A 20870-nucleotide genomic window follows, 5' to 3' on the forward strand; every position below is an offset into this window, starting at 1 on the left:
CAGAGTCTTGCTCTGTCGCCCAGGCTAGAGTGCAATGGCATGATCTCGGCTCACTGCAACCTCCACCTCCCAGGTTCAAGCGATTCCCCTGCCTCAGCTCCCAAGTAGCTGGGACTACAGGTGTGGGCCACCGTGCCCGGCTAATTTTTGTATCTTTAGTAGAGACGAGGTTTCACCATGTTGGCCAGGCTGGTCTTGAACTCCTGGCCTCCGGTGAACCGCCCGCATTGGCCTCCCAGAGTGATGGGATTATAGGCATGAGCCACTGTGCCCAGCCGTCAAGTAAGGACTGAAAATCAGAGTGGTAAATTGATTCTGGGGCTGCCTGTAGATTGGGTGGATTCATCATCTTGAAAAGTCAGGGCCTTAAATTTAAGCAGGTACTGGGGAAGGCAGATGAGTCCTTGGGCTTTCCTGAGAGGAGTTTTGGAACTGAGATATTGTTTATAACGTCTGGACCTGGGCTGCACCTTCAGTGAACAAGCCAACTAGGGGAAAAAAAGTCTGCATGCTGGAAGAGGGAGATAAGGAGTCCTGTTTCTCTCAGGCTGGCTGTGGATGGGTTGAAAAAAAAAGTTCTTGGGACTGCAAATGGACATGACGGATCTTTTTGGAATGATGAAAATGTTATAAAATTTGATTCTGGTGATGGCTGCATAACTATAAATTTACTAAAAATCATTGAATTGTTCACTTAAAAGGAGTGAATTTAATGGTATGGAAATTACATCTCAATAATTTTTTTTTATTTTTGAGACAGAGTTTTGCTCTTATTGCCCAGGTTGGAGTGCAATGGCACAGTCTCAGCGCACTGCAGCCTCTGCCGCCTGGGTTCAAGTGATTCTCCTGCCTCAGCCTCCCAAGTAGTTGGGATTCCAGGCGTGACCACCACGCCAGGCTAATTTTTTGTATTTTTAGTAGAGATAGGGTTTCACCATGTTGGCCAGGCTGGTCTTGAACTGACCTCAAGTGATTTACCTGTGTTGGCCTCCCAAAGTGCTGGGATTACAGATGTGAATCACTGTTCCTGGCCATTTTTTTGTTTGAGATGAAGTCTTGCTCTGTTGCCCACGCTGGAGTGAAGTGGTGTGACCTTGGCTCACTGCAACCTCCACCTCCCAGGTTCAAGTGAATCTCCTGTCTCAACCTCTTGAGTAGCTGGGATTATAGGCGCGCACCACCATGCCTGGGCTAATTTTTGTATTTTTTTAGTAGAGATGGGGTTTCACCATGTTGGTCAGGCTGGTCTCGAACTCCTGACCTCAATGATCCATCTGCCTCAGCCTCCGAAAGTTCTGGGATTACAGGCATGAGCCACCGCACCTGGCCTAATTTTTTTTTTAATTTGAGGCCAGGTGCATTGGCTCACACCTGTAATCTCAACACCTTGGGAGGCTGAGACAGGAGGATCACTTGAGACCAGAAGTTTTAGACCAGCCTGGGCAACATAGGGAGATCCTGTCACTATCAAAAAAAAAAAAAAAAAAAAAAAAAAAACTGAGCATTGTTGGCATGCCTGGGAAGCAGAGGTGGAGGCAGGAGGATTGATAGAGCCCTCGAGGTTGAGGCTACAGTGAGCCATGATGGCTCCACTGCACTGTAGCCTGGGTGACAGAGTAAGACCCTGTCTCAAAAACCAAAAACAACAACAACAAAAAACAAAAAAAATCGATCTAGGGTGACACTAATATTACTGGAGTACCTTCTAGAAACAAATGTGGAACAACCACACTTCAGTCCAGGCTGGAAGGGATTATCAGAGGAAGGCATTTTGATTAGAGTTGGGCCAGGCACAGTGCTCATATTTGTAATCCCAGCACTTTGTGAAGCCAAGGCGAGAGGACTGATTGAGCACAGGAGTTCAAGACTATCCTGGGCAGCATAGCAAGATCCTACAAAAAAATAAAAATAAAAATAATTTATTTTTCTCTACAAAAAATAAAAATAATTTATTTTTTTTTTCTCTACAAAAAATAAAAAAAATTAGCTAGGTGTGGTGGTGTGTGCCTGTGGTCTCAGATACTTGGGAGGGGAGGCTTAGATGGGAGGCTTGCTTGAGCCCAGGAAGTCAAGGCTGCAGTGAGCCACAGATAAGTGAGTGCCATTGTACTCCAGCCTGGGTTACAGAGAGAGACCCTGTCTCAAAAAATAATAATAATAAAAAGTAAGGCTGGGCACGGTGGCTCACGTCTGTAATCCCAGAACTTTGGGAGGCCGAGGCAGGTGAATCATGAGGTCCGGAGTTCCGAGACCAGCCCGGGCCAACATAGTGAAACCTTGTCTCTACTGAAAATACAAAAATTAGCCAGGCATGATGGTGGACGCCTATAGTCCCAGCTGCTTGGGAGGCTGAGGCAGGAGAATTGCTTGAACCCGGGAGGCAGAGGTTGTGGTAAGCCAAGAACGCACCACTGCACTCCAGCCTGGGCGATAGAGCGAGACTCCGTCTCAAAAAAAAAAGAAAATAAAGACAGACTATAGGCCTATTCTTTTGTAATGTTTAGCTAAAAGGGGAGCAAAAGTTTGAGGAGGCTGTGAGGTAATTTGGTTGGATTTTTTAAAAAGTTTTTTGAGATATAATTTATATACTATGCAATTCGCCTATTTAAAGTGTTTTTGTATATTTAGTGGTTTTTAATATATTGATAGATATGTGCTGTCACAATTTAGTATATTGACAGATATCACTACAGTTTTAGAACATTTTCATCATCTGAAGAAGAAATACTGCATTCTTTAGCTACCCCTGTTTAGCTATTCCCCCATTCCCCTATTCTTCCAACCTTAAGCAACTCCTGATCTACTTTCTGTCTTCTAAAGATTTCCCTGTTCTGGACTTTTCATTAGAATAGAATCATATACTATGTGATATTTTATAATTGACTTCTTTAATTTAGCATAATATTTTCAAAGTTCAGTTATGTTGTAGCATATAGTAGTACTCCATTCGTTTTTGTGGCTAAGTGGTTTTTCATTGTGTAGCTATATGCTACATTTTGTTTATCCATTCTTCTGTTGATGGACATTTGGGATGTTTCCGCTATAGTTGGTTTTTGGGTTTTTTTTTTTGTCTGAGAGATGTTTGTATATTTTTGTGCTGATGGGAATAATCAGAGAGGGAGACACTGAATGGAAAGTATATTGGAAATACACTGTGGTAGACTGAGGCGGGTGGATTGGTTGAGCTCAGGAGTTTGAGACCAGCCTAGGCAACATGGTGAGACTCCATATCTATAAAAAATACAAAAACTAGCGACTGGGCGCGGTGACTCACACCTGTAACCCAGCACTTTGGGAGGCTGAGGTGGGCAGATCATGAGGTCAGGAGATCGAGACCATCCTGGCTAACATGGTGAAACCCCGCCTCTACTAAAAAATAACAAAAAAAAATTAGCCGGGTGTGGTGGCGGGCGCCTGTAGTCCCAGCTACTCAGGAGGCTGAGGCAGGAGAATGGTGTGAACCTGGGATGGGAGGCAGAGCTTGCAGTGAGCCGAGTTCGCGCCACTGCACTCTAGCCTCGGCGACAGAGCGAGACTCCATCTCAAAAAAAAAAAAAAAAAAAAAAAAAGACAAAAAAACAACAAAAACAACCCAGCCAGGAATGGTGGCATGTGCCATGTGCCTTTGGTTTCAGCTACTTGAGAGGCTGAGGTGGGAGGATCACCTGAGCCTGGAAAGTTGAGGCTGCAATGAGCCGTGATCACGCCACTGCACTTCAGCCTGGGTGACAGAGTGAGACCTTGTCTCAAAAAAAAAAAAGCTGGACAATCAGTCTGCATTTGTTTGATTTACTATTTATTAAGGTTCATGCATGCTTATGCGTGCCTTCCCTTGCAGTGCTTTCAGTACTTCAGATTACAAAACTGAGGAGGTTTGTCAAATAATTGAAGCAGAGGAAGCAATAATTTAGTTAGCAGAGTAAATAGTACTTGACCTGAGGGTGCTTGGTTTATGTTTGTGGAGTGAGCTTAATGGAAAACAAGATTTTCCATGAATAATCATGGTATAAACAATCAGGAATATAATTTACCCATAAATATGCAAAAGTATGAAGCTATAAAAGAGCTCAGGGTGAGAGTAAGATGTCACAGAACAACGTAGCTTCCTGTACGATGCGAAGCTTCTGCCGACTTCAAAGGGTGTCCTAGCCCCACTAGTCACCTCTGCTTTCTTTCTTTTCACAGGCTGCCTGGGTCTCAGCCATTTGGGTCCCCATTGGCCCCTGTGGGCAACCAGCCAGCTGTGCTTCAGCCCTATGGCCCTCCCCTGACAAGTGCACAGGTGACTGCGCAGCTGTCTGGAATGCAGATCAGCGGTGCTGTGGCCCCAGCCCCTCCCTCTTCAGGGCTGGGCTATGGTGAGTGGCTGTGAACACAGGAGTGTTACTGTCCTCTTTTCAGAGGCATCAGACTCTGGGGTTATACCTGAATCTCTATTATTTCCCTTGTATTTCCTGTGCCTCTGCGCCTCAGAAGATGGGACGGTCATACCTGCCCCTCTTGTGTGGAAAGAAAAGTCGCTTTACTGAACAAGGAGGCAGAATGGGCTTTTGACTCTACCTTTATTCTACTTCTCAGGCCCACCAACATCGCTGGCTTCAGCCTCAGGAAGTTTCCCTAACTCTGGTCTGTATGGCTCCTATCCTCAGGGCCAGGCTCCTCCCCTTAGCCAGGCCCAAGGTCATCCTGGGATCCAGACTTCCCAGCGATCTGCCCCATCACAGGCCTCCGGCTTCACACCCCCAGCTTCAGGGGGTCCTCGGCTGCCTTCGATGACTGGTCCACTCCTGCCTGGACAGAGTTTTGGAGGGCCCTCAGTGAGCCAACCCAACCATGTGTCCTCACCTCCTCCTCAAACTCTGCCCCCTGGCACCCAGATGACTGGGCCCCTGGGACCACTGCCACCTATGCACTCCCCGCAGCAGCCAGGCTATCAGCCCCAACAAAATGGTGAGTCTTGCCCAACGTCTGTCTAGAAGCTAGAGGCATCGGCTACTTAGGTGGTTTTTGATGTTTTTTATTTGTTTGTTGTTAGCATTGCTAAGTGGTGAATTAGATGGGCAGCTTCAGGGTATTATTCCTAGGATATGGGGTCTATGAGACATTATTTTTTCTTGTAGTTCAGATAACATGGTCTTTCTGAATGGCTTTGCCAGGCATTAGTGTACCTCATAATTCTATGTTTGTAGGAGTCTAGTCATTTTCCTGAGGCCTTAAGAAGAGATAGGGAGGGGATTTTGAGTTCATCAACCTTGTGCCCTTGTCTCAGGTTCCTTCGGACCAGCCCGGGGCCCTCAGCCTAATTATGGAAGCCCCTACCCAGCAGCACCCACCTTTGGCAGTCAGTCTGGGCCTCAGCCACTGCCTCCTAAGCGCCTGGATCCTGATGCCATCCCAAGCCCTGTAAGTAGAAACTTACATGGTCCTGAGGAAGGGTTTGTGTCTGCCAGATAGGCAGGTCAATCTAGATGAGATGTTTGCCTAGCATTTTCTGATAATTTTCCCTTTTTGTTCATCTTCTTGGAGAACTTACATATAATTTGACTCTGAACTGGAACTTGAGGTTCTAGGAGTCTTTTAGGGGGCTGTTTTACTCTATAGATGGGCAGAGAAGGAAGGGAAACCAAGAGTGAGCAGCAGCACCAGTAGATCTGTGAGTTGAGGGCTGTACTCTGTCACTACTGTACATACATAGTATGGTAGCCTTTGTCCTTCTGTGGAGCAGTGACTGGGTCTTACCCCTTAGATCTAGAAGGATGGCATTCTTCCTAATGGGTAGAGCAGGTGGGAATTCTCTATGTTAGATGTTAAGAGAAGGAAAGCCTCACTGGTTTCTCTGCTCTTACTTGGAAAGTTTTAGGAGGAAGTCCTCAGTACTTTTGTTTGGTAGGCTTCTGCTGTGTAGATGGGGAAGAGTGAATGACAGTTTATGAGGGCAGCGTGTATGTAAAGTCCCACTGGAGAGCTTTTCCCAGGAAGAGGGTGAATTGCACCCTTGGAGCCATCAGAATCCTCAGGCCCTCCTTATCAGACTCAGAATAGAGACTAGGACTGTACTGCCAAGTAGGGACCACTTTATAGTTCTGTCTGTAACATTTGCTATGTCAGTTACCTTGCCATGCTTAGCCATTGTCATATTCCATTCTGTTCTCTTCCCTCTTCCTCCTTTGGGTAACCACCACAGTGAGGGAGCCTGTTGGCCGAGGAAAACTCAGGAGAATTAAGCAGCCCCTCCTTCATTCCCCCTCCTTCAGTAAGAAGGAGAGTCTGGTTGGATGTGAAGGGAGGCTTCTTGCAGCATAAGATAGTCCTTAGAATGGGAGATTTGGCCTTTTAGGGGAACATTCCTGTTCTTCTTCCTTACGGTTTCTTCCATTTAGCCTCAGCCTCTCCCTGTATAACTCCTGCTTGCCTCCTGTTTGTCCCTTTCTTTATCTTTCTACATCATAGTCTGAGCCATTAAAGCCTCTGTGTTGAGCCAGAAAGACTTGGAATTTCATATCTAGAGGGGGCTTGATTTCAGCAATATGAGCTGGGCTCCAGCTGTTCATGTCTAACTCAACAGGGTTGAGAGAAGTAACATCTGCCTCTTGTTCTTTTGTCTCCCTCCTTGTATTCCCCTGCTGCCTTTATTATTAAAACACTAAAAGCAACTCAGTGAGCTGCCTCCTCAGCAGAAAACCAGGCACAGAATAGATCCCGATGCCATTCCTAGTCCAGTAAGTGCAGGGGGTGGGTGTTTGTGCATGTCATTCCTGTGTTAGTGCCATCCATGCATGCCTGTGACCTCATCTTCACCTCATCTACCATGTCCATTCCTCTCCATTCTCTTCCTTTAGCCCTAGCCCTTATAGATACTCACTTATACAAGCTAAAAGGATATACATGCCTCAAGTCACGAGGTAAATGAAGAGGTAGCAAGCTGTTTGCCTTGAGTATGGGGTGGTGGAAGGTCAGGCTCTAAGGGTGGGGTCAGGTGGCATGTTAAGCTTTGGCTTTAGTCCTTCTGGCTCCTCCAGGAGCCTGCAGGTGATGTGTGATGGAGAAGGACAAAGTTGAACAGTAGATCATTCTACTTTAGATTTGATTTGTCTGTAGCATGTTGTGGAGAAATATTGGTGTAGAAACGTACAGATTCATAGTATCCCAAACTGGAGTTTCTTACAGAAGAAGAGACTGCTGGTTTGGGAAAGTGTGAGTACTTTCTCATCTGAAGAGTCTTTTTCACTCTGATATATTTCTAAGCTTCAACTTTTCTGCCATGGGATAGAGAGTCTCATTTGCCCTTTGCTTTTTCTGGTTTTCTAAACCCATCTTGAAGTAACTGACCAAAGGTCATGAGCCTGCATAAAGGTCTGAATATGAGTTTTGCAGGTCCTTTATTTTCCTTTGCTGAGTTTGTCAAAATGTGGAGGACTGAGGATTGAGCTATAAGGATTGGGTACTTATCCTCTCCTCCTATATATACACATTGATGCTTACCTGAAAGTAAGGCAGCATCTGCTTCCTCACCTTAGTTGATAATTTCTGGTTGTTTAAATCTCTCCTCACCCTTTCCCTTGTAATTTCATTGAGTGTAGAGTCATTCCAGGTAGATTCATGTTTACGTGGTTACTGTTGTCTGTTTTCCTGCTCTGACTCAGAATGTGTCTTGGAGAGAGGATCGGGGAAGGCATGATGGGGGAGGGGAATGGAATCTAATCATGTTTGAAGGTTTGTGATCAGAGCTGGGGCTTTTCCTGGAATGGGAGGAATGAGAGGGTGTTCACCATTGATTGGGGGTTGGGGTCAATTCATAAAGAAGCCCATTCTCACGTTGCCTGCCCAGCAGGCTGCTGGGAGTGAAAGATTGGCTGCTGCAGAGTGAAAGATTGGCATTGCAGCATTTTATATGATCTCCAGAAGGAGAACAGGCCTGGTGCATGAGGTGTTCCCTGGCAAATTTTTAGTTTTTGTGTTACGGCTATAGCCTTTTTTTCTCTTGGCACTCTGAGACCTGACACTTCCCTTTTCTTCTGTCACCTCACTCATTTCACTTCTCTGCAGATTCAGGTCATTGAAGATGACAGGAACAACCGGGGTACAGAGCCATTTGTTACTGGAGTACGGGGCCAGGTGCCACCCTTAGTCACTACCAACTTCCTGGTGAAAGACCAAGGTGAGAATTAGTTCCTCCCACAGGGGCTTTTTCTTCAAGATTGTCAGCTTATGGTTGGGGCCTTTTTTTTTTCTTTTTTTTAGTTTTTAACCAGAGACAAGTTCCCTCTAGTCCCTCTGGGGGAAAAAGCCACCATCACCTCTAGCTTTGTGGAGGTGATGGTGTGGATCACCAATGGAGAGCTGGTGTCTGGAAGGATTCTGTGATCTGACTTGGGTCTTCTATCTCCTTCTTCAGGGAATGCAAGTCCCCGATACATCCGATGTACATCCTATAATATCCCTTGCACATCTGACATGGCTAAGCAGGCTCAGGTGCCCCTGGCAGCAGTCATCAAACCACTGGCAAGTCTGCCCCCAGAGGAGGTGAGTCAGGGAAGGGGCTAGAGTGTAATGAAAGGGAGGGAGATAGAGGGGGGACTAAACTTTCTTCCTGGATGTGATTCCGGCTTCACAATGGAAGATATTTTAGATAGGCAGGAGAGGAGACTATCTTTAGTGGCTTTCTACCCAGGGCCCATCCCTGGAGAGGGGATGGTAGGGATGAGAGCAAAAGCCCAAGACATTGCTGGGAAGGAGCATGGTCCCTAAGGGGAACAAGCAGTATGAAAAGAGGTAGGATCAAATTGTAGGGGAGAAGACAGCTGAATGTAGGAACCTCTTGTATCATGGTAATCTCCAGATGATAAGAAAGACATCATTCCATGTTTTCCTGACTGTCCTGTTATCCCAGGTTAGGGCTGTTAGAACAGCATATAAGCAAAAAGGGAGATTAGGATCCAGTGATCCTTCTTCACCTGTTTTGGGGCCTGATCTGTCACCCCAGTACCTGATACCAGGATGAAGAGAGCGAGCAAGGCAGCTGCTCCACCAGGCCTTGGTAGGATACTCATATTCAGCCTTGCTTATCTTATACGATAGGGTTCTCTATTACTAGAAGTCCAAGGCTCAGTTTATATTCTGCTTCTCTCTCTGTCTTCCTCTGTGTGTTTGTCTATTTCTATCTGGGTCCCATTGGGGATAGTTGGGCACTGATCTCTTATGTGTAGGGTGACATTTGTCTGGGGCATCAGTAGCTGGCACAGAATCCCACGGATAGGGGAGGAGCTGTTATAGATATTTGGTAAGGGAAGGAGCTAGAGTCCAGATTCTTAGAGCAAGACTGAAGGGGATTAGAGATGGGACCAGAAAGGAGAATCCTAGATAATCTTGGCTTTCTCCCTCATATGCCGTGGCAGCCCCTGGTCTGATACGGCCGGTTTTGCAGTTCCTCTTCTCTTTCAGTGAGAAATGCAGCTCTGGGGGTGGGATGTAGCAAGAGGGAACTATATAATTTTTACTCATAGAGACATTTTCGTGTGATTTGTCCTTACTCCCTTTCATCATTGTGCTCCCTACTTCCTCTGTAGGCAGAATATCTACACCATGCGCCTTCTCCCTCCGGTTGTTCCTCCTCATCTCCTGGCTGAACCTACTGTAGTTTTCCTTTATGTCTGATCCCCTCCCCTTTGTGCTTTAGGCTTCACCATATGTTGTGGACCATGGGGAATCTGGCCCTTTGCGCTGCAACCGCTGCAAAGCATACATGTGTCCCTTCATGCAGTTCATTGAAGGAGGGAGGCGCTTCCAGTGCTGTTTTTGCAGCTGTATCAATGATGGTATGTTCATGGAAGCTGGGATTTGGGGAGAGGTCTTGATTGTATCTTCCTTGTTCTCTATTAATAGTTAGAGAGATGAGGGTCCATTTTTCAGGAGCTAGGGAAGTAGGGCACATGGGAATGAGGGATAGTGGAGTGAGCTCAGCTAGGGCTAGATATACTGATTGAAACTGGATCTTCAAGTAACACACTGCCATGCTCCCCACAGTTCCCCCTCAGTATTTTCAGCACCTGGATCATACCGGCAAACGTGTGGATGCTTATGACCGTCCTGAGCTATCCCTGGGCTCTTATGAATTCTTGGCCACTGTAGATTACTGCAAGGTGAGGGAAGGTAGCATGGGAGGAGCAGTGGGTGGAGGATAATGAGACAGCTAAGAATGGCTGTTATCATTTCCCTCACCCCTTTTTTGTCCCTTTTTGATGTTGACTTCTCTCTAGTCAGCTGGCCTGGTTAGCATTACCCCTCTCCCCAACATTTTCTTCCTCTGCAGAACAATAAGTTCCCCAGCCCTCCTGCCTTTATCTTCATGATTGACGTCTCCTACAATGCCATCAGGACTGGTCTTGTTAGGCTCCTCTGTGAGGAGCTCAAGTCACTGTTAGACTTTCTACCTAGGTGAGAGTTACAGAACTGAGGTGTTTCCTGGGGTTAATGATAGGGTGTCTGGGTTGACTGAAGAGATGTAGCCTGATGTCATGAAGTTGTGCGTGGTGGAAAAGATGGCAAGTCTAGGTAACAATGTCACCTTCTACAGGGAGGGTGGGGCAGAAGAGTCAGCAATCCGCGTTGGCTTTGTCACCTACAATAAGGTGCTCCACTTCTATAATGTGAAGAGCTCATTGGCCCAGCCACAGATGATGGTTGTGTCTGATGTGGCTGACATGTTTGTGCCACTGCTGGATGGTTTCCTGGTCAACATCAATGAGTCTCGGGCAGTTATCACCAGGTAAGAGCCAGATTGTGGAGGTAAAGGTTGGGGGTGGCATGGGTACCACCATAGAAGGTCATGGAGTTGAGCAGAGGTGTTGGACAGTAGATGGAAAGGGGCTGTGGCCCAGGAGTTGTCAGATTCTAGAGGCCTGAGGACTCTTCAGGGAATTGAGAACTGAGGTATCTGGAATCTGGATAGCAATTTTGGTTGTTTTCCATCACCTATCTCTTTAGCTTATTGGATCAGATTCCAGAAATGTTTGCAGACACAAGGGAAACAGAGACAGTATTTGTCCCAGTTATCCAGGCTGGGATGGAGGCTCTGAAGGTAAGGCTGGTGTATCTGGCAACTTCCTCTAACTCATTTTCCTCTGACCATCTTATCCCTTGGGATACAACCTCTTTCTTCAGTAGTGGATGACTGTCCAGTAAGTTAGACTGTCTGACATAGTTGGTGCTTAATAAATGACAGGGGAAGGGATGGATGAATAAAGAATAAACAAGTAGTCCTCTCTTTTTTCCTAGGCTGCTGAGTGTGCAGGGAAGCTCTTTCTATTCCATACATCCCTGCCCATTGCAGAGGCCCCAGGGAAACTGAAGAACAGAGATGACAGGAAGCTGATCAACACAGACAAGGAGAAGGTGTGGGACTGGAAAATGGGGGAGGGGAAGGATTTTTCATTACAGAGGAAGTGGGGACTCTACTTTCTTGTTGGGGGCTAGGACCAGACACTCTACCCTTTCAAATACCGTATCTGTGACTGCCAACTTCCACTGCTGCGATACTTCTCTACTCCATCCGATGCCAAAGCTGTTGGTAGACTTCAGTTTATTTTTTAAAGGAGAACTTTTGGCCGGGCACAGTGGCTCATGCCTGTAATCCGAGCGCTTTGGGAGGCCAAGGTGGGTGGATTTTTGAGGCCAGAAGTTCGAGACCAGCCTGACCAACATGGCAAAACCCCGTCTCTACTAAAAATACAAAAATTAGCCGGGTGTGATGGCACACACCTGTAATCCCAACTACTTGGGAGGCTGAGGCAGGAGAATCGCTTGAACCTGGGAGGCAGAGGTTGCAGTGAGCTGAGATCACACCACTCTATGCCAGCCTGGGCGACAGAGTGAGACCCTGTCTCAAAAAAATAAAAATAATATAAAAGAATTTTGTACTATTATCCTTGGAAGTAGATCTGAAGTCTCCCATGAATTTGAATATCCCATGCTAGCTATTCAGTTCTCAAATAGGGCAGAGCTGGGATATTTGAACATTTTCTTCTCCCCATTTTCTTTCCCCCTAGACTCTGTTCCAGCCTCAGACAGGTGCCTATCAGACCCTGGCCAAAGAGTGTGTGGCCCAAGGCTGCTGTGTAGATCTCTTTCTCTTCCCTAACCAGTATGTGGATGTGGCCACGCTCTCTGTTGTGCCCCAGCTCACCGGTGGCTCTGTCTACAAATATGCTTGCTTTCAGGTATGGTGTGGTATTTGTGGTGGCAGATGGCAGCAGGGCTGGGAATATCTGCTTATATATGGAGTGGCTGACTCATTAATAGAAATAGTGTTGGGGCTGGGCATGGTGCCTCACGCCTGTAATCCCAGCACTTTGGGAGGCTGAGGCAGGTGGATCATCTGAGGTCAGGAGTTCAAGACCATCCTGGCCAACATGGCAAAACCCCATCTCTACTAAAAATACAAAAATTAATCGGGTGTGGTGGCGGGTGCCTGTAATTCCAGCTACTCGGGAGGCTAAGAATCCCTTGAACCTGGGAGGCAGAGGTTGCAGTAAGCCAAGATTGCGCCACTGCACTCTAGGCAGGGCGACAGAGTAAGACTCCGTCTCCAAAAAAAGAAAAATAGTGTTGGAAGAGAAGACTGCATAGTCTAAAGAAGTGAGCCCGAGAATGTGGCAGTTAGGAACATGGGCCTTGGAATCAGTCCTGCATTGATATTCTGGCCCCACCACTTACTAGCTATATGACCTAGGATAAATTACTTAAGTACTCCCTCTTTTGTTCTTTCATCTGCAAAATGGGATTAAAATACTTAAGTAGGATTTGTCTACAAAATTAAATAATTATATGTAAGGCACTCTGTGTGGTACCTGGCATGCAGTCTAAGTGTTTCAAAGCTGTTGTCATCATCATTATCATTGTCACTGTAATGATGATAATTAGGCGGCGTTGTAGAGTGGAAGGGGTACAGGGAGATTGTCTGCAGGATGAGCTATGTCTAGTCAGTGATATGACTCTGGGTCTGGGGCCCTGCAGGTGGAGAACGACCAGGAGCGATTCCTGAGTGACCTGCGTCGTGATGTCCAGAAGGTTGTTGGCTTTGATGCTGTGATGCGAGTCCGGACAAGCACTGGTCAGTCCTGGTTGGAGAAGAGCAGGTGGGGGGCCTAAGTCTGGAAGGGAGGCATGTGGCACTTGTCATACCTTTTGCCCTAACTCTGTCCATGTGGCCTCAGGTATCCGTGCTGTAGATTTCTTTGGAGCTTTCTACATGAGCAACACGACAGACGTGGAGCTGGCTGGGCTAGATGGGGACAAAACAGTGACTGTGGAGTTCAAGCATGATGATCGGCTCAATGAAGAGAGCGGAGCCCTCCTGCAGGTGGCAGGCGGGAGGCGGGGCTGGGCAGGAAATGTGTCATTTGCTTGATATAGAAGAGGGTGAGGAGTGGGTAGAGAGCACTGGAAGAAGAGACTGGGCAGGGGAGTGGCTCATTTCTCTCTTCTAGTTTAATAATGTAGCAAAGGGCCTTTGTGAGGGAGGGGTGTGAGTTCCCCCTTTCTCCCTTCCCCTAGTGTGCCCTGCTTTACACCAGCTGTGCAGGGCAGCGTCGGCTCCGCATCCATAACCTGGCCCTGAACTGCTGCACCCAGCTGGCTGATCTGTATCGAAACTGTGAGACTGACACGCTCATCAACTACATGGCCAAGTTTGGTGAGGGTAGAGGCAGGGCAGGGTGGGATTGGGACTGAGAGGTCCAGGATGGTGAGCGGGTAGTTGTGATGGTGGGAATGCATACATGATGGGCAGCTGACCAGTGACTGTCTTTGCTTTCCCATCCAGCATATCGGGGAGTCCTGAATAGCCCCGTGAAGGCTGTTCGTGACACTCTCATCACCCAGTGTGCCCAGATCCTGGCCTGTTACAGAAAGAACTGTGCCAGCCCCTCCTCTGCAGGACAGGTGGGGCAAGTATATTAGTGGGAGGTGGGGTTGTTGGGACAAATGTTTGCATTTGGGAGGGATTTCTCATGATCATTGACTTTATTTTGATAATCCCCTCAGTTGATCCTTCCTGAGTGCATGAAGCTACTCCCAGTTTACCTGAACTGTGTGTTGAAGAGTGATGTCCTGCAGCCTGGAGCTGAAATCACTACTGATGACCGTGCCTATGTCCGACAGCTAGTTACCTCCATGGATGTGGCTGAGACCAATGTCTTCTTCTACCCTCGGCTCTTACCTTTGGTGCGATTGAGGGTTGGAGTTTGAGATCTTGCATGGAGCAAAGGGCCTCTTAGGAGGAGGAAAGGATAGGCTAATAACAGTCTGACACTAGTGGAATTTGTTTTTATGTATTTTAGCTGATGCAGTTTTCACACAGAGAGTTACTGAGACCCCAGAAGGGGTGGTGTCTGAGGACTTAGCTTTCAAAATTTTGTGTGTGGTGGGGGGCAGACTTGTCTTATGGTCCTTGGTAACCTTTTGCTCCCTTCCTTTTGTCTAGACAAAGTCTCCCATCGAGAGTACCACCGAACCACCAGCAGTTCGAGCCTCTGAAGAGCGTCTAAGCAATGGGGATATGTATTTACTGGAGAATGGTCTCAACCTCTTCCTCTGGGTGGGAGCAAGCGTACAACAGGGTGTTGTCCAGAGCCTTTTCAGCGTCTCTTCCTTCAGTCAGATCACCAGTGGCTTGGTGAGGGCAAGGAGTCAAGGAGAATATGGGTGTGGAAGTATACTTTGTGAAATGATTGGGAGCCAATAAAGTTAGTGTAATGGTCCCCTCAAATATCAGGGAACACTTGGGGACAAGGGCAGTTGCTGTCATTCTTCCCAGGCTTCCTTGTTTCAGATGATGCATAGACGTGTGCTGCCCCACCTTGACTGAACTCAGAGTGCCTTACCATAAGGATAAATGAATTTTGTGTTCTAGAGTGTTCTGCCAGTTCTGGATAATCCACTGTCCAAGAAGGTTCGAGGCCTCATTGATAGCTTAAGGGCACAGAGATCCCGGTACATGAAGGTAACACTGATGTGAACCCTGGATTTCTTACCATGTCAAGTCCTCGCCTAGAAGTGGGGGTTGGGTGGGGAATGAGTAAGTGACTGCCTAATGGGATTTCTGGGCATGTTTAATTTCCTTTGGCGTTGCCTCATGAACCCTGAATTCTGGCTATAGCTTATCGTGGTGAAACAGGAGGACAAGCTGGAGATGCTGTTCAAGCACTTCCTGGTGGAAGACAAGAGTCTGAGTGGGGGAGCATCTTATGTGGACTTTCTCTGTCATATGCACAAGGAGATTCGGCAGCTACTGAGCTAAAGCAAGTGGGTAAATGGCACAGGGCCCAGGCCAGCTTCCAGAAAGCACCCCAGGATGTCAGAGAAATTGGGACAGTACCATATCTTATGTCATGTAAGCTGACCTCAGTCTCTTTGCGGGGGAGGGGGAGATATAAGGAGACACCTTCTTTCTGGGCTCAAGTATCCTGCCACTCTGTCATGTCCTGCTGATAGAAGGTGCCCCCTGTTCCCTCACTCTACCCTCTTTTTCCTGCTAATCCTGTCATAATGAATGTAGTTTCTCAGTTCACTGTATATGATTCGGTATTGGGGGTTTGGAGGCACCCAGACCCTGGCAATATTATGTGTCCCTTTGGGCCAGTCTCCCCAGAGGAGAAGGGCAGGCAGGAAAGAGTGGGGGATCCTAAGGTTACTACAGGGGGTGGCTAATTCAGCTCAGCGTCATCCACAACTTCCTATATTAGGGATAAAACATACAGGTGCACAAGAGCTGGGGTATAGCCCATAGGTGGTGGAGAGAAAAGTGGTCAGTCCTTCTTGGGCCTGGAGGTTAGCAGTCAAGTTTCTCTGCTTTCACTGCTCACTCGCTCTCTCCTGCAATGATTGATGATCACTCCGTGGATAGAGAGACACTGTCAGAGATGACCTGGGAATTCAGTTGCAAAGTATATTAAGATCTGGGAGAGGTACCAGTCTCCTTTCCAGCTGGAGAGGCCCCAACACTGGATGGTTCTATAGGGAGCCTAGGGAGCCTGGTCATCAACTTGCAATACCTCACAGAGCCAGTTCACATCCCACTCTGAGCTCCCACGAGAAACACTGCTTCTCCAGGCCCGGGGTTGTTGGGGAGAGAGGCAGAGGCAGCTGGAGCGCCATTCTCTCCTGCCGGGACACCGCTTGGGCTTTGGTATTGACTGAGTGGCTGACAGTTATCTTCCAACCCCAACTGGCTTGGGGGCGGGACAAGGGCTAGGCTTGACGGTGGCCAGGCTTGCCTGCTCCCCGCCTGGGATGCCCCTGCTCTGGACCTCTCATTTCTCTTCATTGGTTTATTTTTCAATGCATCTTTAATTTGTAAAGAAATAAAATAAATTAAGATGTAACCATTAGCCTCATCTTTACTGCCGAAAGCTCACTTTGCTTTTAGCCCTGGCCGTCAGCTGAGCGGGGCTGAGCGGGGCTGCGCATGCGCCGCGTGGCCCCGTGGCGTAGAGCCTGGTCCAGTCACAACTAGCCGCTGGGCGGGGTCCGTGCCGGCCGAGGGCGCCGGCTGCCAGAGTGGACATGGCGGCCGGCCCCACTGGGGCGGTGCTGGCCCTCCTGGGGGTGCTCAGTGTCTGTGCAGCCAGCGGCTATGGGTCCGTGGCGGAGAGGGAGGCCGGCGGGGAGGTGGAGTGGGCGGAACCGTGGGATGGCGCGGTTTTCCGGCCGCCCTCGGCGCTGGGCGCAGTGGGGGTGACGCGCAGCTCCGGAACGCCGAGGCCAGGGAGGGAGGAGGCTGGGGATTTGCCGGTGCTGCTGTGGTGGAGCCCAGGGCTATTCCCCCACTTCCCTGGAGACTCGGAGCGCATCGAGTGTACGCGCGGCGCGTGCCTGGCGTCCCGGAACCGCCGAGCGCTGAGGGACTCGCGGACGCGCGCGCTGCTCTTCTACGGCACCGACTTCCGCGCGTCGGCCGCGCCGCTGCCGCGCCTGGCGCACCAGAGCTGGGCGCTCCTCCACGAGGAGTCGCCCCTCAACAACTTCTTGCTGAGCCACGGCCCGGGCATCCGTCTCTTCAATCTTACCTCCACATTCAGTCGCCACTCGGATTACCCGCTGTCGCTGCAGTGGCTGCCCGGGACCGCCTATCTGCGCCGCCCGGTGCCTCCGCTCCGGGAACGCGCGGAGTGGCGCCGCCGCGGCTACGCGCCGCTGCTCTATCTCCAGTCCCACTGCGACGTGCCTGCGGACCGGGACCGCTACGTGCGCGAGCTCATGCGCCACATCCCGGTGAGTGAGTGAGGGCGGGTGGGAGGGGAGGCAAAGGAGGGGGCGGGCTGAGGCCAGGACTCTAGGTGTCCGGGCCTCCGGGCCGCACCCTCATGACGGCCCTACTCTACCCGGTCTAGGTAGACTCCTACGGGAAATGCCTGCAGAATCGGGAGCTGCCCACCGCGCGGCTACAGGACACAGCCACGGCCACCACCGAGGATCCAGAGCTCTTGGCTTTCTTGTCCCGCTATAAGTTCCACTTGGCCCTGGAGAATGCCATCTGTAACGACTACATGACAGAAAAACTGTGGCGTCCCATGCATCTGGGCGCTGTGCCCGTGTACCGCGGCTCTCCCTCTGTGAGGGACTGGATGCCGAACAATCACTCCGTCATCCTGATTGATGATTTTGAGTCTCCTCAGAAGCTGGCAGAGTTTATTGACTTTCTGGACAAGAATGATGAGGAATATATGAAATACCTGGCATACAAGCAACCTGGGGGCATCACCAACCAGTTCCTTCTGGATAGTTTGAAGCATCGGGAGTGGGGAGTGAATGATCCTTTGCTGCCTAACTACCTCAACGGCTTCGAGTGTTTCGTCTGTGACCACGAACTGGCTCGGCTGGATGCCGAGAAAGCCCACGCGGCCTCTCCCGGGGACAGCCCCGTCCTTGAGCCCCACATTGCCCAGCCCTCACACATGGACTGCCCAATGCCCACACCTGGCTTTGGCAACGTGGAAGAGATTCCTGAGAATGACAGGTAAGAGTGCTGGGGTCCCCTGCAGCCATCAAATCATTTACTTACTTGCTTACTGTGGGCAATTAAGTAGCACTAGGTGCTGAGCAGGTGCAGGAGGAAATTATAGTATGTGTTCACTCTGTCTTTAAGGTGTCAACAGTCTAGTTGGGGGGATAAGACAAGCTGAAAAAGCTGCATAGACGTAAAATATAATTCAAGGCAACATATGAAAATCAGCTTATGTGGACAGTGTTTCCAGCAGTGGTTCAAAAAGATTGAACCAGAGCTCAGGGCCTGTGCAGACAGGGGAGAGAGAAAATGGGGCAAATAAATAGGGGCAAGGCTGTAAATATCATTAATACCAGGCTCAGGAGTTTGGACTGCACTAAAAACTCAACTATTTGAGCATCTTTTTTAGAGTGGACATGGGCGTGGGGAGCAGAGGAGAGCATTTTGAGGGAGGCTTTTCTGCAGTAGTCAGGGCTTCTACCTGTTAACCAACCATAATTTTTTTAAAGCAGCTGTGCTGAGGATGAGCCCCATGTACTTGGTGCACGTGGGGACACACTGCCTGTGTAACTAGAAAAACTAGGCATGGCTGGGCACGGTGGCTCACGCCTGTAATCCCAGCACTTTGGGAGGCCAAGGTGGGAGGAACACTTGAGGCCAGGGGTTCCAGACTAGCCTGGACAATGGAACAAAACCCTCTCTGTACAATTTAAAAGCTAAAAGCCTGGGGTGGTGGTACATGCCTGTAGTCCTGGCTACTTGGGAGGCTGTGGCAGGTGGACTGCTTGAACCCAGGAGTTCAATGCTGTAGTGAGCTAGGATCGTGCCACTGCATTCCAGCCTGGGTTGGAGTAAGACTGTGTCTCTCTCTCACACACACACACACACACACACACACACACACACACACACAAACAATGCACAATGTGCATCAGAAGGGAAGCGAATAGGCTACTGTAGTAGGTGGCAAAAGGTGGTGGTATTGGGAAACAAGGCCAGCATGAGGTGTGTGTGGGGGGAAATGTTGAAACCACTTGTAGCAAGCCACACCTGTTGGGGGAGAGGTGCTAAGATTATTAAGCTTAAGTAAGACTGCTAGAATGGCCTACAGGGACCGACTTGGACAGTGGATGGCAGCAGAAGGCCATTTATTAATAGATGCTGCTGGCAGTTTTGTCTGGATGGTTGGAATGCTTCACCAGGTAATTTGTATCTAATTATAAATTGTTTGTATCTGAACATAATATGATTTACTAGAGGAAAAGTACAAAAAATGTGAAACATTAAGAAAATATTCAGGTTATGTCTTTTCTAGATGCTGGATGCTACTTCATTTTGATGCACCTTCATTTTGATTATTGGGATAAAGGTGAAACTTAAAAGAATCATCTAAAGACCCCTGCCCCCTTGCTTTCCTTATGGAGACTACCACTTCCAGTCTGACCTCTGCTTTGCCTGCCTCTGAACCCCCTCCACATTTGGGAGCCAGAAGCAGGCAAGTCAGGAATTGTAATTGATTGGGTAGGCTGTGTGATGTCTTTGTATTTGTGGCTTTTAGCCTGTCACTTGGGCTAATATTGGATTTACTTCACGTCGTCTTCCCTTCGCAGCAGTCTTGTCCAAGTTAGAGACCACCGTATCTGCTTAAGATTTCTTTGGCCCCACTCAGAAAAAGGCAGGACTCATAACTATGCTGCAGTTCCATAATCCAACCCCCATTTTGGTATTTCAGTTGGAAAGAGATGTGGCTGCAAGATTATTGGCAAGGTCTGGACCAGGGGGAAGCTCTCACTGCCATGATCCACAACAATGAAACAGAGCAGAGGAAATTTTGGGATTACCTACATGAAATCTTCATGAAAAGGCAACATCTCTAAGTGCCCTTGCAAGAGCCTTTAATTTGGCGGAGCTAAGGAGATTTTATTCTACCATGGGACATAAGGAGCATCTACTGCACAAACCCTTACTGAACACTGTGTTTTCATGGATTCAAGGCATTCCAGTTTTATCTATTAAGATTTTATCTTAATGATGAGTAGCCAAGGTCTAACATAGGGCCTCTCCTCAAGGACAGATGGAGGCATACAATTTTTGGTTCAGTGAGAAACAGAACCCTAAAACATCCATTTGATTCAAGGTGCTGGTCGAACAGTTTTTAAATTACTCACTTCTCTATTTCATCCTTTGAGCTGTACTTGACTACCAATGAAGTAAGATGGGTCAGGTTACAACTTACAACTTTTGTTCTATTCCCCAAATTCCTCATTATTCAGGACGTTTCCCAATAATCTCTTTTTTGTTATGTTGGTGGAGAAGCAAAACTTCTGGTGAGTTGTATTCTGGTTTTCTGCGTTTTTTATATTATGTACTTTGCTTTCATGTCAAACTTCTATTTTACTTTTTTTTTTGTTTTGTTTTTTTTGTAGAGATGAGGTTTTGCCATGTTGCCCAGGTTGGTCTCCAACTCCTGGATCAAGCAATCCATCCGCCTTGGCCTCCCAGAGTGCTGGGTTTACAGGCATCAGCCACCTTACCCAGCCCTAGTTTTTTTTCTTTTTTGGCTTTTTCTGTCCAGGTGTAGTGGCTTATGCCTGTAATCCCAACACTTTGGGAAGCTGAGGAGCGGTGACTGCTTGAAGCCAGGAGTTTAAGAGCATCCTAGCAAGACCCTGTCTCTAAAAAATATAAAAGAATTAGCAGGTCATGGTGGTGCACACGTGTAGCCCTAGATACTTGGGAGGTTGAGGCAGGAGGATCACTTGAGTCCAGGAATTTAAGGCTGCAGTGAGCTATCATCATGATCACTGCACTTCAGCCTGGGTGACAGAGCGAGACACCGTCTCAAATTATATATATATATATATATATG

The 20870-nt window shown here is 48.2% G+C and overlaps 2 protein-coding genes across 6 annotated transcripts in view; both read left to right on the forward strand.

Annotated features, from left to right (window-relative positions):
* Positions 1–16385, forward strand: part of SEC24C (SEC24 homolog C, COPII coat complex component) — a 29685-nt gene extending 13300 nt beyond the window's left edge. The window contains exons 4-24 of one of the 3 annotated variants that reach the window (XM_023204940.2): positions 4186–4358; positions 4579–4950; positions 5270–5403; positions 6651–6719; positions 8047–8158; positions 8396–8523; positions 9677–9815; positions 10024–10139; positions 10310–10434; positions 10574–10765; positions 10984–11077; positions 11275–11391; positions 12045–12215; positions 13012–13108; positions 13212–13357; positions 13552–13690; positions 13820–13938; positions 14041–14220; positions 14480–14671; positions 14909–14998; positions 15155–16385. In XM_023204940.2, coding sequence (XP_023060708.1) covers positions 4186–4358; positions 4579–4950; positions 5270–5403; positions 6651–6719; positions 8047–8158; positions 8396–8523; positions 9677–9815; positions 10024–10139; positions 10310–10434; positions 10574–10765; positions 10984–11077; positions 11275–11391; positions 12045–12215; positions 13012–13108; positions 13212–13357; positions 13552–13690; positions 13820–13938; positions 14041–14220; positions 14480–14671; positions 14909–14998; positions 15155–15295 — 3046 coding nt within the window. In that variant the 3' untranslated portion in view covers positions 15296–16385. The remainder of the gene's footprint in view (positions 1–4185; positions 4359–4578; positions 4951–5269; positions 5404–6650; positions 6720–8046; positions 8159–8395; positions 8524–9676; positions 9816–10023; positions 10140–10309; positions 10435–10573; positions 10766–10983; positions 11078–11274; positions 11392–12044; positions 12216–13011; positions 13109–13211; positions 13358–13551; positions 13691–13819; positions 13939–14040; positions 14221–14479; positions 14672–14908; positions 14999–15154) is intronic. The other 2 variants (XM_023204941.2, XM_023204942.1) reach the window with 2 other exon arrangements.
* On the forward strand, positions 16383–20387 carry FUT11 (fucosyltransferase 11). Of its 3 annotated transcripts, none has more exons than XM_023204945.1 (3): positions 16383–17268; positions 17388–18013; positions 19734–20387. In XM_023204945.1, the coding sequence occupies exons 1-3, from the start codon at positions 16561–16563 to the stop codon at positions 19876–19878; spliced, it is 1479 nt and encodes a 492-aa protein (XP_023060713.1). In that variant the 5' UTR covers positions 16383–16560; the 3' UTR covers positions 19879–20387. The 3 variants fall into 3 exon arrangements, with proteins under 3 accessions (XP_023060713.1, XP_023060715.1, XP_023060716.1); XM_023204947.1 differs by lacking the exon at positions 19734–20387 and adding an exon at positions 19317–19725; XM_023204948.1 differs by lacking the exon at positions 19734–20387 and adding an exon at positions 19612–19708.
* Positions 20388–20870: the final 483 nt, after the last annotated feature.

This window comes from Piliocolobus tephrosceles, chromosome 9, assembly GCF_002776525.5.
Source record: "Piliocolobus tephrosceles isolate RC106 chromosome 9, ASM277652v3, whole genome shotgun sequence".
Lineage (NCBI taxonomy): Eukaryota > Metazoa > Chordata > Mammalia > Primates > Cercopithecidae > Piliocolobus > Piliocolobus tephrosceles.

Coding starts and splice junctions, on each gene's coding strand:
- FUT11 (XM_023204945.1), top strand. CDS start 16,561: ATGGCGGCCGGCCCCACTGGGGCGGTGCTGGCCCTCCTGGGGGTGCTC. Junction 17,269..17,387: donor AGCTCATGCGCCACATCCCG/GTGAGTGAGTGA, acceptor TACCCGGTCTAG/GTAGACTCCTACGGGAAATG. Junction 18,014..19,733: donor GAGATTCCTGAGAATGACAG/GTAAGAGTGCTG, acceptor TTGGTATTTCAG/TTGGAAAGAGATGTGGCTGC.